General features: G+C 33.5%; 1 protein-coding gene across 5 annotated transcripts in view; it reads left to right on the forward strand.

Annotated features, from left to right (window-relative positions):
* Positions 1 to 1,120: 1,120 nt before the first annotated feature.
* LOC149080636 (acid sphingomyelinase-like phosphodiesterase 3b) overlaps positions 1,121 to 18,414 on the forward strand; it is a 36,697-nt gene continuing 19,403 nt past the window's right edge. Inside the window, exons 1-3 of one of the 5 annotated variants that reach the window (XM_089239800.1) lie at positions 1,121 to 1,300; positions 4,024 to 4,147; positions 4,878 to 5,091. In XM_089239800.1, coding sequence (XP_089095926.1) covers positions 1,220 to 1,300; positions 4,024 to 4,147; positions 4,878 to 5,091 — 419 coding nt within the window. In that variant the 5' untranslated portion in view covers positions 1,121 to 1,219. Of the gene's footprint in view, positions 1,301 to 1,410; positions 2,247 to 4,023; positions 4,148 to 4,877; positions 5,092 to 7,545; positions 7,613 to 18,414 lie in introns of those variants that run through there. The other 4 variants (XM_089239798.1, XM_089239797.1, XM_089239799.1 and 1 more) reach the window with 4 other exon arrangements.

The raw sequence follows: 18,414 nt of genomic DNA on the forward strand, positions 1-18,414 counted from the left end.
CCCGGCCCGCAAAATTCTTAAGCCCGGCCCTGCTCTACCAATACCGTCTAGAGCAGAAAGCCTTCGCCCACGATATTTTCGATGCTGTGACGTCATCACACTCCGGCCTAAACTAAGACGCCTTCATATACTTGTATTAAGGGGTTCTAGCCTAAACGAGAAAGAGAATTTCTTCTTCTCGGCATTCTCCCCCGACCGACGCTGCTTCTCCCAAGTAATCGCCATTAAAACATCAGTTCGTAACGAACGCACGTGGTCACCGATTGTTAATTTACAGATATTTTTCCAGAAATATGCCTGACAAGTTCTGTGTCCCGTATTGCAGAGGCAATTATCTGTCAGGACCAAAAGTATCTGTATTTTATTTTCCGAAATGTGAAGATCTGAAGAGGAAGTGGTTGAATGCCATCCAAAGAAAGGACTTCGTACTACTCAGGCTGTTCAAATCAAAATAATGGACTTTTTCTTCTTACCTGGTGAAACATCAGACTTGCAGAGTGCCATGTAAAAAAAGAGTTCACTGATAAATTTTACTTGGAAAACAAAATTGTTGCTTTGTATGCAGATAACTGCAGCACCAACTTTGACGGATGCAGAAGACAAGGGAAGGATAATGTTTCTCTGAAATTCGAAGAAATACTGAAACGTAGGATGACCATATTTTCTCAAGTAAAATACGGAAAATTGGCCTTCGAAATACGAGTAAATACGGTACAATGCCGAATTTCGCCAAAAGTAAGCACAGTTGCTAATTCGTGATAAAATCCCACAAAAGTCGAAATGAAGCACCGCGTCAAATTGCAGTGAATTAAAAAAAAAATTTACTTGTAGTCGTAATTGTTGTTATGTAATTTCTGAATTGGGAAGATAATTTTAATCATTGATTTGAAGAATAAAAAGTCAAGTTGTCTTCATTGAAAATACGTGAAAAACCGGCGAATTTTTGCAAAAAAAGTTGGGACAGAGAGAAAAACAGAAAAAAAAAAATCGGTACTGCCCCGGGAAATACGGAATTTATGGTCATTCCAAGTTGAAGTAACATCATCTGTAAACATGTAAAACGTTTTTCAAACTTGTTTATATATAGCCAGGCTGCTGAGAACCCTGTATAATTAAAATTGGAATTTAAATTGTTTACAAACTGACCTACCTGCACTCGTGGATCCCGATTTCCATTGGCTCTTACTATCCGGAAGATAAGCAACTTCCAATTTTTTTTATGAGATTATTCCAATACTTTTTTATTGGTCTTCTTATCTTAGCTGTGTTCTCTTACAATACCCTTTTTTTTTCGTTCAAGGTTTGTAAAGAATATTGTATTCGTAAGATTGAGGATGAAATCTTGCATTAAGTGTTTTAACCATGATATGATTTGTCTGTGTTTGTCCATGTCTTATAGCTTGATATTAGTTTTTTTATTTAAAAAATATATTTTTTCTGTTTCCAACTTCCATCTACGATCCCTCACCGAAATCCCATAGTTTCGTTATTCCATTTACAGTAAAACCTCACTAAAGGACACTCGATATAACGATAAATTCCTCTACAACGATATTTTTTCAAGTCTTATTTGGAACCGCCTATAGTCTAATGAACAGGCCCTTTATTACCAGACGTGGGGTTTAGTGATAAATAATAGTGATCCAGAGGAGTCTGACGGCCGTATTCACCAACACAGTTTAAGCTACAATCGCAGGTTAAATGATCAGCGATCGACATGGATTGGTTAAAATCCTTAATTTAACCAATTCATTTCGATCTTCAATCCTTTCACCTGCGATTGCAGTTGAAACTGTGTTGGTGAATACGACCATTAATAGTGTCGGGGCCCATTATCCTCGATTTTATATATTCTGTTGGAGGGAGGAATGGACATCCAAAAATGTTATTGTTACAAAATATACAGGAATGGTGAAAAATATCCATACAAAAATAATATAGAAACAATTAAATGTAAATTAACAAAGAATTAATTTGAACTGATGAAAATTTTAAATTGATGAAAGTAATATTTACAAAACCAATCAAAATTATAACCTAATAAAACAAATTGTCTGAGAAATAATAAAAATTGATAATCTATGAATTTAAAACAAGAAAAATAATTGAGACATAATTCCAACACTCATGAAAATTCAGAATAAATGAAAGAAATTATTATTACTATAAGTGTGTTCCCCTCCCAAATGTGGGGCCTGGTGCAACTATACCTGTGGTATACCCCTGAGGGCAGCTCTGTTTTTATGGTAGGTACTCGGAAATCTTCTATTCATTTTTTTTTCACAAAATTCTCCAATTTGGCTTTTGAACTACCGATTTACGCCACATGATTTTTCTAGGCTGAGTATGTTACATTGTAAAATAAATTGTGGATAACTTAAATTTTTTTCCCTTCTCCAAATTAAACCAAAACAAATTTAAAAAATAAAAATTATTAGGTATTTTATGATACAAAGGGCAGACGATCAAAGGACTATATTTATGGTGATTTTGCACTGTAGAAGTGGCGAAGTGCCCTTCATCCAATCTCTTCGATTATCGCACACATGCTTTTATTCACATCAGGACTCAAGATAGGGTAAACAAAGTATAGCTCAGGCTACATCTAAGTGGATGAAAAAGCGCTCAAATTCAAATTTGGTAGTTTTATATCCTCTTTATCCGTAAACCAAAACTAGCTGTTAAATTTTTTTTGATTGATTTGTGTTTATTGTGTGTCAAAATGCTCCTTTAAAAGATAATGTCATTTAAAAAAAAAAAAAAAAGTCAATTTGGGTTGATATCTTTACTAGGATCATTGGAGTTGGGTACACATGTAGGTCTATGTGTACCTCAGGTCTTTACTTGAAAAAGAATAAAACCATTACACCTTAAAGTACACATATGCAGACTTCTGGAAAAAAGAGATTAGAATGCAAATCATAACAAACATTAATTATGCACTGTTTGTGTAGCATTTTATGTGTTATTTTGAGTTTTTCATGATACAACACCATCTGTGAGTTGAACTTTTATTTTTATAAATTCCTCAAAAAAACTGGGCAACGATAAGTATTTTAGTGCAACAAACTGCTTCTTTTTATGTCGAATGATTGGTTTTTTTTTATTGATTTTCAAAGGTGTCCAGGACTTTTCAACCACCCTGTATGTGTAAACATTATACAGTGTGTTTCAGTATCAGGGTTACAAACTTGTAGGAGAGGTAGAGTGCACCTGGAGGATTTGGAATGATATAGCTATGCAGGGTCAGAAATGCTTCCCAGATACAGTAGATGATGTTGTATGGATGTGAGAGTTCAGAGCTCCAGAAGGAAAGGAATCTTCAATCTGTGGGCATTGACAAACCCCCATGTGCACAAAAAAGAAAGTTTTGCAGTGTTCTGTAACAAGCCCTGGCCTGACGGAAAATTTTGTGCAATAATAGTCTTTTCTAAATAGAAGAATTATTTTTCCTTCTTTTCTTATAATTCCTCTCAAGATTTTTCTGCAGAAGCCCTGATTGTTTTGCGATGTGCATTATAATTTTTGGTATATTCTACTTTTGAGCCCCATGGGACACAAAGTTATACTGTTAATCTTCATCTAGAGACTAGTATACCTACTACCAGTGTTATCCAAAAATTTATTTTGAAAAGTAATTTAACTCCTTTCCAAAATTTTTCGGGGTAGTTTTGTAAAAAGAGCGGTATTTTTTCAAATAAAAATAGAAATAACTCTATTAAAAAAAATTACCTAATACCTAAGATTTTTAGGAGTATTTCCACTCAACAAAATTTAGAGAGGTAAAATTGAATTTTGATACATATTGGCAAACACTGCCTACTACTCATATTGTGAGATATTACTAGTTCATAAATTCAAAATTTGTTAAAAAAATTTTCTTGCTGTAACAAACCGAGTTACTCGTAATCCAATGTTCTGCTGTACTTGAATAATGTAGGCTATATGAAATGTTTTTACTTTTATTTGTCAAACAGTTATTAGAGAATGCCTATAAATATATAGTTATTTTCTTCCACGCAGGAATATATCTCTGAAGTGTTTGATTCTATAGCTATGGAGTGGGCACATTTGTGGAATATTTTATTTATCTGTTTTTTTGGAACAGTGCATTATAGTTTGTCACGAGATCTAAAAAAAACTGTTGGTATGTAAGCTGTGGTATTTTTGCTTTTTTTTTTAATATAAATGATGTGAAATTGGGATGAATTTTTTTTCTCTTGGTAAAATAGAAAAAAAAATTCATTTCATAAAATTAAGAATTCTAAATTTCTGATCCAGAGCAGTGGTAAACAGTGACGCCTATCATCTTAACTTTTTGAACTGCACAAGTATTTGTAAATATACTGTGCATGCGCAAGAGAACAAAAAAAAAAAAAATTCCCCCATATTGCAAATCATCAAAATGATTCAACAGGCTACACTCATCATCTAGGAGAGCAGTTTATGGTTGAGACAGTGATTATGAAAGTTTGTGCTGCACCTCCTAGGGGTGTTGCCAACCTTTGTTAGGAGCATCATGGTGAGCTGCCAATATTGAAGTGTGTATATCAACTGTTTTGAAGTGAATTTTTGTTAGATTATTCTGGGGAGTCGCAGATAAATATTAACTAAGGCAAGGGAGCCACGGGTGAAAAAGATTGAGAACCACTGGGTTAAGGTGATATTTTTGATTATGTTTTCCATGTGAATATGGTTTATTTTGATGTTTTTATAACTCAACTCAAACTTTTTATAGTCTTGAATCATTCTGTGTATTGAATGCAACTTAATATTTTATTTGTTGTTTAACTGATTTTTTAACTGTTAACTGATTTTTTTGTTTTGTTTCTTAATTGAATTTAATAGTTGCTGGGGTTTTTTACTTGTTAATATAGGAACGTTTTGGCATCTCACAGACATGCATGTTGACAGAGAATATTCAAGAAGTGGTAATCCAAATGATCTTTGTCATGATTCTGATAAAAGAATGTATCCAGATAATGGTATATATGGCAATTTCTTATGTGATGCGCCATGGACATTGGTGAATTTGACCATAGAGTCCATGAAAAAGATTGAGCCTGAACCAGATTTCATAATATGGACTGGGTAAGCTCATGAACTGGTATTCAAGTGCACAGATGTGTATGACCATGTATGTAATATTACATAATAGTATAAAATCAAGAATTTATTTGTGCCATTGGCAATTAAATTCACAAAAATATATTTATGTTGAAAAATATTTTTTTCTGTTTTAAAATTTTTACATTACTTTTGGAAAAATTATTAAGACTACCAATTTAACTCTAGACCAATCTTCCTCTGCTTCAATTTGATGCAGAGAATGAAAAAGAAAATCTAAAAACATTTACAAGTATTTCCAAGCAACTTGTTACAAGAACATTTACAGATATAAATATAATCTGAGTTGAGGATGAGCTTGACAAAGCCTCACAGTTCTTTTAGGCTCTTTCCCTTGTGCTTCGTTGTGGTTTTTAGGGAGTCCGTGTGATTGTTGTAAATATTTGTTACACTTGAATAAGCTCTATAATGTCTTGACACATAACATTATTCTCCTGAAAATAATCCTTTGTCATCAAAATGATGTAGAGCTGTGCCTGATCAGGAACAATCCTGTCTATTCTGAGCATCAAAATGCTTATACGCGTATATGGGTATCTAGGGATGTAGTGCTTTCAAAGAAACCAAACTTCAAAACAAAACACTTCTTCTAGAATAGTGTGTTCCAAAGTGAGTGATGTTACTGCTGGGGCAGGGGGAATCAAATAAACTAGGGGGTATGGCAGTTGTAGAAGTTACAGATACAATGTAGGACCCTATGGTATGGTTTAGTAAAAGAGATGCTGAAAAAAAAATTCTGAGTAGGGAAACATTAAGTTTTTTTTTTTCGAGACTCTGTTCTAAAAATCTAAACAGCTAATATGAGTCACGTAAATCCAGTGCCTTATGTTGATTTTATTAGGTATTTCTCCCTTGACATGCATATTTGAAATTAGGATTTGTCAGACCAGGTAACGGAGCACAGTAGTCCAGGACGATAAGATGCTCGCCTAAAGTACCAAAGGATGTTTTAGAGGTGTTCGATACCCGGTTCGCCCTTGTCAGAAACTTTCCTGATTCATGTGTACAACAGAAACGGCGAAATTACCACAGAAAAAGATTGCTACCACAGGGTGTCCCACATCAAGGGGTTACCTCTTGATGAGTATAGAAACAAAAGGCTGTCATATTTGGAATTGGCAATAAATTGTAGGTCCCAGGGTCTAATTAGCCCTTGTGTGCAGAAAATGGCGGTGGTGTGGCAAAAATGAGCAATAAGTCAGACCAGATAACCTGCTTTAGAGTTAAAGAATGTCTAGAAATTGATTACACAATTTTAATGATGAATAATTTAAAAACCAATAGATAATTATATTGTATTCCCAATTGGAGAGCTAGTAAATTTTTAACTGTGCTGAATTTCCAAATTTGTTATAAATTTTTCTGGTAAATAGCAATGTATTCAGATGGAACTAAATTACAATACTTGTAACAACATTTCATAGTGACATAGCAAAATTTTCAGATACCTGTGGCAATGCTTTCATTTGAATAGGCATTCATGCATTACACAGATGTAATTTTTTAGTTTTGCAATAGTTTTTATGATATTCACCTTTTAAAATTGTGTAATGATCCTGTGTTTTAGAACAGTTTTAATGATATTGTATTTGTTGTTGAACAAATTTTGTAGTCTGTCATAGATTACATAACGCTGACAACATAAATACGTTAGAGCTATGCATATAACACACAAATACAAGGCCACAACAGGCAAAATGCCCAACGAGGTGACTGAGACATGCCACATTTCAGCATATAGGCTGCTACGTCATTATAAATTCCCCAAATGAATGAGTATGAGGTGCAGTTAAGTAGTAGTAGTCTAATACACAGAATTGATTAGGATTCAATGGATTACCTACTGAGAAATTTTGTTTGTTATATATATTACCAAGCCATTTCAATGTATAAATGCTCTTATTAATACTTGAACTAACCATTGTTGTGGATGCGCTGCTGCTGTGATTAGGTTGGTTGATATTGCCTGAGTATTATGAAGGCTGCAAAAAAAATTTTTTGCTGCCTTATTGGAGCTTTTTAAGAACACATTTTGAAAATTTTTTATATAGTGCTGGAAAAGCAGGGGAAATTGGCAGTTTTTATAGATAGTCCAACAATCTAAGCACACGCTAAAAAATCTGTCATTCAAAGTCACTCAAATCGTGCATTTATATGACAGATGGCTTACATCGTAATAACTATGTTTCATAGCTGTTTACTAATTGATATAGACATATATTTAATTCACTATTGAGTATTTCAAATACTTTGCATATTAAGTATAAAAATAATGTACTCTACTGCCAATAATTTATAGAAATTTTACAAATTCTTTTAGTTTGCAAATTTTTTTATGCTATATAGCTCTTAGCGGTGAATAGCTTTTCTTTTTTTTTAAAATATTCAATTGTATTCACTAATTTCTTTGCCCTTAAGGTGCAAGTGGAGTGGTTATAAAATAAGTTTCCCTGTAGATGAGGTTTTTGGTGAAAGAGGAATGTGGGTATGTATTCACTGTGAAAATTAGTGAATAGTTTAGTGTGCATTGAAGTGGCCTAAAAAGTTATGCATATTGTAAAAATTCCAACCTCATCAGAGACAGTAAAATATTTTTATAAGTTCAAGTGTTATTCTTAACAATAAGGCAAGAAAATCATTTTTCATTAATGGAAAAAATATGAAATGTTTACTAACACATTGGAATGTAGTGTTTATGTATGTGTTTTAATATATACTATTAACACATACCTGCCATTAATTACAGTATGATTATCTTATAATTCAATAATTTAAGGGGGGACAATTCCTTAAAAATTATATTACAAGTGCTTTTTAAAAAGAAGCCAAACCTTTATTGCAAAGTTGTTTCTGCACTGCACGAAATAATTAGTGCTTTATTAGGGGAGATATAGTTTTTATTCAATTGTTATTTTAAGAACATTGTGATTGATAAAATATTGACAAAGAACATTGTTAGGTATTCACAAAGAAAAAATGTCATGATTTCGTAAATCATCAACAAAATTTTGATGAACTTTTTGGTGGAAAACTATAAATTTTCATTTTTATGCATATCAAAGAACACAGGAGAAAATCTTATTCATTGATAGAAAAATATTTTTGGTAAGGCAAATAATTTCTTCTGAAAGAGGGTGATGTAAAATTGCAAGACTCAGAGTTAATGAGGGGTTGATGGGCTTCAAAATAAGCATTTAGTTTTTGCATGTGAACACTTATTGAAATTTAATTAAGAATTTTGTAAGACATTGTTTTCTTTCGCCATACGTAACTATATTTGTATTAATATTTTGTTAATCAATTTTCTTAAAATCATAATTTTATATGAAAATACTTCATGTCCCCTAATTGTTTTGAGCAGCGTATATGAATGTCTCTAAGAGTGGTAGTGCCTAGCGCCATGTTCAGACATTGAATGGCTCTATTTTCAAACATATTTCTACCACAGTGATGTATTAGAGCAAAGGTGGGACCAAGGTGTGGAGCCACGGCACACATGCCATAATTGGCGTGCCATTGTATCAGGACTGGCATGCAAATGTTTTTCAAAAATTAAAAAAAATTTATTCCATTTTTCACACTATCTGAAAAATTCTCTCTAAATCTTAACAAATTCTTTACTTATGAGTGATGGTCTTGTTGGCTGCCAAAGTTATATTTAGTATGGTATGCACTCTCTTGAAATAACTATTGTGTGATGACGTTCCATATGTACGAGATTCCGGGTCGTCCACATGGGTGACATGTATTCCATAAAACAATTACATTGTATATCTATATGTATCCATAAATTTTTTTTGGGGGAGGGATCTAAGCCCTCTTACAAAGTGTATTGAGGAGGGGGACCCAAGCACCCTGAGTCCTCAGGTTCCAGTGTCTATGCTCATCATGGTGTAGGTAAGATGAACTTTTCTACTGATATACTTAAGCTACATACACTATCTGCATTGCGATAATCAAATTTATGACTCGGAAATAAAAACCAATTAGAACTCGGAGTGTCAAATTGAACATTTTTACAAAAATAAGAGCACAGCCGAACAATATTTTGCAGGAATGGAGAAAATGCTAGTGTCCCGTAAAATGGGACGCATGGTCTGCATGTTCAATTTCGTAGAGTTGCATGTGTATCAAGAATAATCTTGATTTTTTTGGCACGACTTAGAAGAAGGTTGGTGACCCCTGTATTAGAGCATTGTTTCTTAACCCTATTTTTTTCTTGTGTCTCTTCCCATTTTAACAGAGGCTCTACATCCTGAAGCAAGACACTTTATACTTGAAAAATTGATTTCTGAGTAAATTTATAGGATTAAAAAAATGTAAATAATGTCAAATCTCTCAAAGGCCAGAGATCTGTCAACTTCTCTTTCATGGAAGTTCTACTGGGTTTCTAAGTCACTTTTTCAACTCTTATTTCCACTTATGTGTTTTGTTTCCGCCAAATCTGTATTTTTTTTTCTCAGCTCTCTGTGGCCCTCTTAATCTTCTGTCATATCTTGTTTACTTGGTTTTCAAAAGTGGTCATCATAGAATATTCCAATGTCTGAAGGGAGCATGTAGGCAGTGGCATATTTACAGGGGAGCTTTGCAGGCTATAACCCAGGGCGGCAAATTTTAGGAATGAGTGCCTAAAAAAATTAGAATATAATGTTATAATGGAAGAAGGTTGGCAAAATTTTATAACCATGGATCCGCTTCTACCCAGAGAGCGAGAGACTAGGTCAGTGAGTGATGTAGAGTGTTTGCAAGCACATGAGTAAGAGTGTGCAAGCACGTGAGTGACCAGAAGAGTGTGCATGCATGTGAGTGACCAAAACAGTGTGCAAGCATGTGAATGGCTAAAAGAGTGGCTTGGAGAGTGTGTGAACATGAGAATGGCTAAAAGAGTGGCTTGGAGAGTGTGTGAACATGAGAATGGCTAAAAGAGTGGCTTGGAGAGTGTGTGAGTATGAGAATGGCTAAAAGAGTGGCTTAGAGAGTGTGTGAGCATGAGAGTGATGTAAAAAGTGTGTGAGCATGTGAGTGACCAAAAGAGTATGCAAGCATGTTAGTGACCAAAAGAGTATGCAAGCATGTGATCAGGGCTGCGACTAGATGCTTGGTTAGTGGGGGCAAGAATGTATTTTGGTGCCCCTTGCAATGCTGAAGGAGGGATTAATTGGTGAAATTTATGCCTCTCTGGTTCAGCACTTGGGGCACCAGACACGCCTGCCCCCCTCCTGTCTATTTGTGGCCCTGTATGTGATTGACTAAAAGAGTACACAAGCATGTGAGTGACCAAAAGAAAGACTTAAACACATATAAATTTATAGGTTGGGGGGGGGGGTGAATTCGAGAAATGTGTGTATGTGTGTGGTCTAGGAAATTAAACTAGAATAAAAGAAGGGCGGCAAAATTTGGTTAGCCCACAGGTGGCAAAACCACAAATACGCCTCTGCATGTAGTCCCAGGTTGAGAACCTCTGTGTTAGAGCATGTTGAGTACTGATTTGTCTAATGCCCATTGTAATTTTCATTCACTTTACAATGAGGAATTCATTTTTATGATTTTTATATGCATTAAAATTTTTAGGCCCCTTTAACCAAAAACACAAATTTTATGTTCTGTATAAGGTACACTGAGGTAAGTAGAACCACTTTTTCATTCGTTCAAGTTCAATCTAGCACCTATGTTCGAGAAGTCAACCGAACTTCTTGAAAGTATGGCAGCTAGTTTTCTGAATCATTCTCTTTTTAGGGCTAGTGCTTTAACCTCATTTTCTTCAGTGTCTCCTTTTCAACATTAATTTTATATTTTAATGGGGAGCTGGTTCCACTTGCTTCCGTGAGGGAACAAGTTTAACCTGAGAGTGATTGTGCATTAAAATCATTCATAAAATAAGGATTCATAAATAAAAGAAGTTTGAACAAAAGGAAAAAATTCATTTAAACTACAAAAAGTCTGGACATATTTTATTATTCTGGTATACAAAGCTAATTAACAACATTTGTATGCAGAAAACTCACAATGTTAATTAATATTAACATTATAATATAATGTTTGCTATGTAGAAAAATAACCCCTCCATAAATATTAATCAATATATATTATATGAGGCAAATGAGAAAAGAAATGTGAATTTTCTCAGACTATCAAACTTAGAGGTAAAGGAAAGGAAGAACTTCATAACCTCTAATGGTACTTTAACTTTCAATGTTGAACCATTGAAAGGTAAATGTGGTAATGATTCTTTTTCAAAAGTTTGCTTCCAGATGAATCTCAACTTTGGTTTAGTTGCCCAAAAAACATTTTTACTCACTTTTTATTTGTGAATTTGATGAGAATCCAGTCACTAATCATTGCTTCTGAAAATGTTTTTGACATTATGTCTATAAAGTTTTATTTTTTCCTCTATTTTGAGATACTCATCTTTTAACCCCTTCATGATCACAGGCAAAACATCTCGTCCTAATGCAATTGAAAGAAATTCATTCCAGTTCTCTGTTTTCTTTACTCCTTTCCTTATCGCAAAGTTTCATTGTAACCCTATGCAAATTTTTTTTCCCTCCCCCATTTTTTCTATAAACCTGTTTATATATACATATATAGGGATTTTTTTCCTCAACATATTATAATGTATCTTTCTCAGGACTAATCTTTCTGCTATATATATGTAAGAGAGAAAGCAAACATGTAGGAGGGTTGAGGACAAAAGGGAAATCTCCTCACTCAGAGGATCTATATCTCTATAAATCTCATACTCTCTTATTTACTTATCTAATGTATAGTGGTTCCCTCCATTTCTTTTTTTTTTTTCCTTCTCTCCCCTTCTTTTTTTAACGTGTAAATAAGGCTACCACCTTATCGCTGATACTTCTAATAGAGATCATCCAAATTTGTTGCCAAAAGCCTGTACATGAAAGAGTTAGGTCTATAGAAACAGAGCTATTGCTGACACCTTTTTCCTTACGTGTGTGCAGCAATCCATAAAGTCAATGCAAATAGATACAGGGTTAGTGTAAATGCATTAGGTTCCACTTACCTAAGCACAGGGAAGATGTAACCGCTCTTAATTCCTATTTTACTTAAAGAGAGATCATAATTATATCAAAATGACAGATAAAATAATAAGAAAGAAAGAAATTGATGCCAAAAAATTAACACTAGGCTAACTCACACTTTCAGAAACAGTCAAATGGTCACAACAGGTAGCGACATGATCAAAAACTTAACTTCTCTATATGAAAGCTCCCTGTAACCTTGTATGAGCATCTATCGTACCAATTACATTTTTACTGAAAAATAAAGTAAGTACGAAAGAAAAAAACTGCACGAGACCATTTACAAATCATGTGTGGTTCCACTTACCCCAGTTTACCTTACTTCTTCTTTACAATATGCAAATGTAATATATGGCTGGACTAAGCTTATTTTTCTTTTCCTGAAAAGCATTAACTCAGATTTGACTCTGTTAAACCTGTCATAAATCTTGTTAGTAAGTCAGTCCTTAGACCCAGACAACCCCCCCCCCCCGCTTTGTGCTCACTTTTGCTCATCTGATCAAAATTTTATTCTTTGAACTTAATTTATACAAAAACACAATGGTGGTGATCGTCTTTTATTGTCATAATGCATAGAGAAGTAGAGAAAGAAAAACCCATCTCTGTGCAAGTAAAAAACATGGGGAGGGACACATTGCTCATGATTATTATAGGTCTTGGTAAATTTCAGTGATAATAAAAACAACTCTGCCTTTTTTGTACAAAAAATCTTTCTTAAGCAATCATTAATCGATCAAATGGGCTGGCCTAGCTAAAAAATATTTTCTTATATTACTGAATTTCCATTTTTTCATTCAGTATGAACAGAAAACTAAGTTATATTGAATTTTAGAAAAAATGATTTATCGTTCAAAAACTTTTTAAATTATTACTGTAGCAAAAAGTTTATTCTGACTTAAATACCCACTTGCAAATTTTAAGTCTATCATTCTGTATATTGTTTTAAGCATTTTGGAAAATAATAAATTGAAAAGGAAAGGATTATCAAGAATCAGATTATCATTTTTATCAAGTTCCCAGTTATAAATGTGCGAACCAGAAGTTATAAATAGGGAAACACATTTTATAACCACTGTGTAATAAAGTATTCATGTATTAAATGTTGTTATAATAACTTTCTTTGCCTATGATTTTGAACTGCCTTAAATCATTGCTATTAGATTGGATTGTTAGTAATGTTTCAAAAACTAGTAACTGTGTAGAAACTGAATTTTATTAATCAAATTGGGTGCCAATTGATACATTTTCGCATCTAATTCATCTCTTTCATTGAGATCCCAGTCTGTTTATCCCAGCACCCAAGTGGCGCAGTGGTAATATGCTTAATATGCTCGTCTTCCACTATGAAGGTTACCGTCAAGGTCCATGGGTTAGAATCCGGGCATAGAACATCATAAACAAGTTCTTAACAACCGAGCTTGGGGTGACCACCGATGGACGGAGCATTCATTTCCCACCCAACTCCACTGGTTGGAAATGTATGGCGATATTTGTCCAGAGTTGGTGTGTGGTAAAGTTGTTTATCCCCCAAGATATTTTCCCTAACAAGCTTGAGGCGACCAACAATAGATAGTGCCCATCTCATTAATGGCAGTAAATTGCAATATAGTGATATGGCCAGATTGGGTGTAGTCTATTTATCCCAGTTTCATAGAACTCTGTCATTCTGGATAAAAGAAACTCCTCTATAACATTAGTGATGATTGCTCTAATTTCAAATCTTTCCCCATTAAAAAGTTGTACTTAAAGTGGTAGGTGGCTGTGAAAATATAGGAATGTATAGTGGGTGATGAAGAGGCTTGTAGTACAATCTGTATTTATCTTATTTTTCTGTGGGGTCTATGTGATCTTGCTACATGCTAGCATTCGAATGATTCCTTATTCATGTTCAAGAATACATATCATTATATCCAAAACGTCCTTGCACCAGCTGGCTGTGTTTATAAGTATGTAAGTTACTTTTCAACCCAAATGACATTTCACATGTAACAATCTAATATTATCTATGTTAAAAATTTGTGTGTGCTGGTTTTTCAGGTGCATTTCAGTTCCTTAATTACCATTCTTTATTTTAACAGCCTTAGTTTAATGAATAAACCAGCTTCATGTTATAAAATAAAATCAGAATGATCTTAATTATACTAGTTAGATTTCTGAGGGTCTCTCAGCTTCTAATGCTTATAAAGAATGATCTGAGATAAATTGATTATCCTCATTGTTTATGACTATACAGGGTGAAAAGGGAAATTTTGGAACCATCTCTGTGAACAAGCAGCATTTTTTCTCTGTGTGTACAGAGAAAGACAAGGAGTGAGGAGAAAACGACTCACAGAGTATACAGTGTTACAGTATTTTATACTCGTGATGGCATCGCCTTGTGAATATAAAATACTCTGAGAGAGAAATTGAGAGAAATTCATCTTTTTTTTTTTTTAAGAAAATCACAGTATAATAACAAAAACATTAAAAACTTTCATTTTACTATATGAACAATAATTTTTCTTGCAAAAGAAATGGACAATTGATGCAATATGAGTACTTGAGTAAGGAATTTTTCTGCATTTTACTATTGATCAATCAAACTCAATTTGAAATTCACATATTTAAATTTCCTTGCATGAAAAAAGTTGTAAAACTGCTGCAAGTCATCATATGGCATATAGGTGTTACGTGTAGTTTCAGAAAAAAAAAATTGAGATGAGTCATCATTTGTTGAATTCTCTGAAACTATGGCCTCGATCAACCACAATCAGTGATTGAGTAATAATAAATAGTTTTATTAGAAAACAAAATAGTTTTAACTGACCACTGTAAAATTGCTTTATATATGGGAATAATCAAAGCTTGGGGGAAGTGAACATAATTCCAATTATCTAATTCCACACTTCAGTAATCAAGGTACATGGACACAAATTATTATGCACAAATTATTATTATACAAATTATTATATGCAAATTATTATCATAAATAATGAAATTTATGCTTAAATATTTGTATTTAACTATACAAAGTTGACTTTAAAACCCCTTGTTCATTGTGCAGGTAAACCCCCTGATGTCCCGCTCAAGTGCTGTATAACAAATTATAATTTTAAAAAAAACAAAGAGCGTGATGTCAGTGCCACTCAAAAGCGTTGCGGTGATTGGTCAGATGAAAAGTACTAGAGGAAAACTTATTTTCTTCTTTTCATGTCACGTCATTTCAATGATAATTGTCAATCATTGAAACATAATTGTTTTTTAAGCATTACCCATGAAACAATCATTGAAACCGGTCTTTGTTTCTCAGATTATTCTTTATAAACATTGTAAGCTGGTACACCCCTGGATATAATCGGTTTACACCTTTCAAAACCTGAACTAACTTCCCAATGAAATTTTCATACACTTTATGTATCATTACTTTGCCCACCGCTGATTAAAAACTTTTCTCCTGAAAAGTTTGATTTTGTTAAGCAGCTGATTTTTATAACCTCCCTGTACATCGAAAACTATAATTTAAAACAAGTATGTGCAGTTTTCTACACACTATGTAGTTTTGATTCTTCCATCGAGTCAGCCAACCATCCATTTGGTATAAATTTGTCATCTCCAATTAGCAAAGTGTTACTCAAACTAAACTGCACTTGAAATTGTAAGCTCATGTGTTGATGGAGTTTTCAAAACAAACTGAGACCTGATCAATATCCTCTGATTTTCCATTGTATTTTCTCTTCCTTGATAAGTTACTATTCTCTTTCACAGAATTTGAAATATCTCTTTAAAATGTCTGATTGTGTGTTGTATTTGAAATGTCTTTGTTTTAACAGATTGAACAGTGGTGCCCAAGGTATCCATAACTGTGAAGCAGCTTCTCATCAACTACATTTTTACAATCTTTTTAAGAACTTATTGTCTATCTCTCATTTTTAAATCTTTTCCCTTAGAAATATTGGTAATTTTCAAACAGAGTTTTTTGAATGTATCATGATTTACTTGCAGAAACGTTCAACTTTCAGCACCTCGGGAAAACCAGTTCTCTCAATCCAAAATTCAATTTATTCATTTTAAATCCAAATCCACCTTTCTGTTTAAAAATTGTTTTAATTCTACAGTTTCTTTTGACACTTCTCTACCTTCTTGATCTTTTTTTTTGTGAAGTATGAATTGATGCATTTGCAAACCCAGTTCAGATGCCGAAAATAAGACAGAATAATTCACATGGTTGAATTTCTTTTAGTGTTTGACATGGTTTCTCCGAGTCTAATTTAAAGAATGTTCTGATTTTTAAAACCGGCAGTGTCGATTTTATTAAATGAAAATTTTACAATGTGATTAGTATTGATAGTATTAGTATTATAGTTAGTTCTAGCAATTTGATTTTATAAAGATGCTGATTTTATTATCATCAGATACTGTTAATCTTTTACGTTAAAATAGGCATGATTTAATTGGAAACTAACCCAATATGCATGGTTATAGATCATTGCTAGACCGTCTATCACTCTATGGTCACCGCTATTTATATTAAGGGGACTGGAAAGTAATGTGGTTTTTTTACATTAAATTCAAACATATAAATTTTTAACAAGTTTTTATTTTTAATCAATCGTGTAATCACCCTCATTATCAACAACCTTTTGCCATCTAGTGTGCAAATTTTCAATGCCGGATCGATAAAAATCAATTGGTTTTTGAACAAAATATCTGGAGATGGCATTTTGGACATCATCCAAATTTTCAAATTTTTTGCCACTTAGAAAATGTTGTAGCTATCAGAATAAATGGAAATCTGATGGCGCAATATCGGGCGAGTATGGTGGGTGAGACAATACCTCCCACCCCAATTCATTAATTTTTCCAGGGTTCGTCTTGTGCAGTGCGGTCTTGCATTATCGTGTTGCAGAATAACGTGTTTCTGTTGACAATTGCTGGGCACTTTTCAATTAAAGATTGATTTATTCAATCCAATTGTTCACAGTAAAGGTCCGCATTCACAGTTTGTCCAGGTTTCAGCACTTCAAAATGAATGACCCTGTGAATACTCCACCAAACACACAAAAGCACTTTTTTTGTGGTGTGTGTGGCAATTCATTTGGAGAGAGCCACTGCCTTTTGCATTTTGGATTATCCTAGAGGACCAATTTTTCATCTCCAGTGATCAAGCAATCAAAAAACGCTTCTGTATTGTGCCGCTGAATAAGTTGCATGTGGTGGACCGGTTAGCTTTGTTTTCTTTGGACAGATTATGCAGGATCCAAACACCTCCTCAGCTTACTTTACCAATCTGCTGTAAATGTTCTTGGATGGTCGACCAAGGTTGGTTAAGAGTGTTTGACAGTTCCTCGATTGTCTGACATGGATTTGCTTCCACTTCCACCTTTAACATGTCATTGTCTAAAGTTGTTGGTCTCCCCAATCGATACGAGTCAGAAAGATCAAAATTACCGTATTTGGACTTAGAAAACCACCTTTGGCATTTACGAATATCTAATGCACTTGGATAAACATTGCAAATGTTTTTGGTAGCAACTGTTGCGTTACTACCCTTGTGAAACTCAAAAAGCATACAATGCCGGATATGTATCTCTTTTCGTATTTGGCTGGCCATTTCACCATAAATTGCAAAAAAAAAATTCAGATTTAATTATTTATGAGTAAACAAGTCGCTCTAACCTTAAAATGTCTTTGGCACGACTTTGAAGTACTTAGTGAGCTGATAAATGACAAACAAATATCGACATGAGCAGAAACGACATTACTTTCCGGTTCCTCCTAATAATAGACCATAGTCCTCATGCATAAAGTGTCAATATTAATCTTAACCATTTCACAGAATTGGAAATATGAATAGAAATGCTTGGAATGGTTGTATGTAGGTAGGAGGAGGATATTTCAAGGAGGTTTTAGCATCATACCAAAATCTTATTTTCTGATAAGTTGCAGTTTTCAGCACTTACTGCTTTTTATTATTTTATAGCCTTTGAAAATTTTACTACTGGAATCAGGGAAATTAATCTTTTACAAATTTTGTGAAAGACTTTTTTAATATAGAATGTTGGTGATATTTTTACTGAATAATTTACGTAGCAAATCATATTTTATATTTGTGTCATGTAATTGATCTAAATGACATATATATTAAACAGAGACACTATATATAATATACATATGAGATAAAGATTGAATAAATTTTTTCTCAGTTCACATGTAACTTTAAGTAAACGGTGAAACCCTTCTGCAACGATATTTGATATGATGGTATATC

This window comes from Pholcus phalangioides, unplaced genomic scaffold (assembly GCF_987345545.1).
Source record: "Pholcus phalangioides strain wild (caught in Gottingen) unplaced genomic scaffold, Ppha-v1.0 ptg000011l_1, whole genome shotgun sequence".
Lineage (NCBI taxonomy): Eukaryota > Metazoa > Arthropoda > Arachnida > Araneae > Pholcidae > Pholcus > Pholcus phalangioides.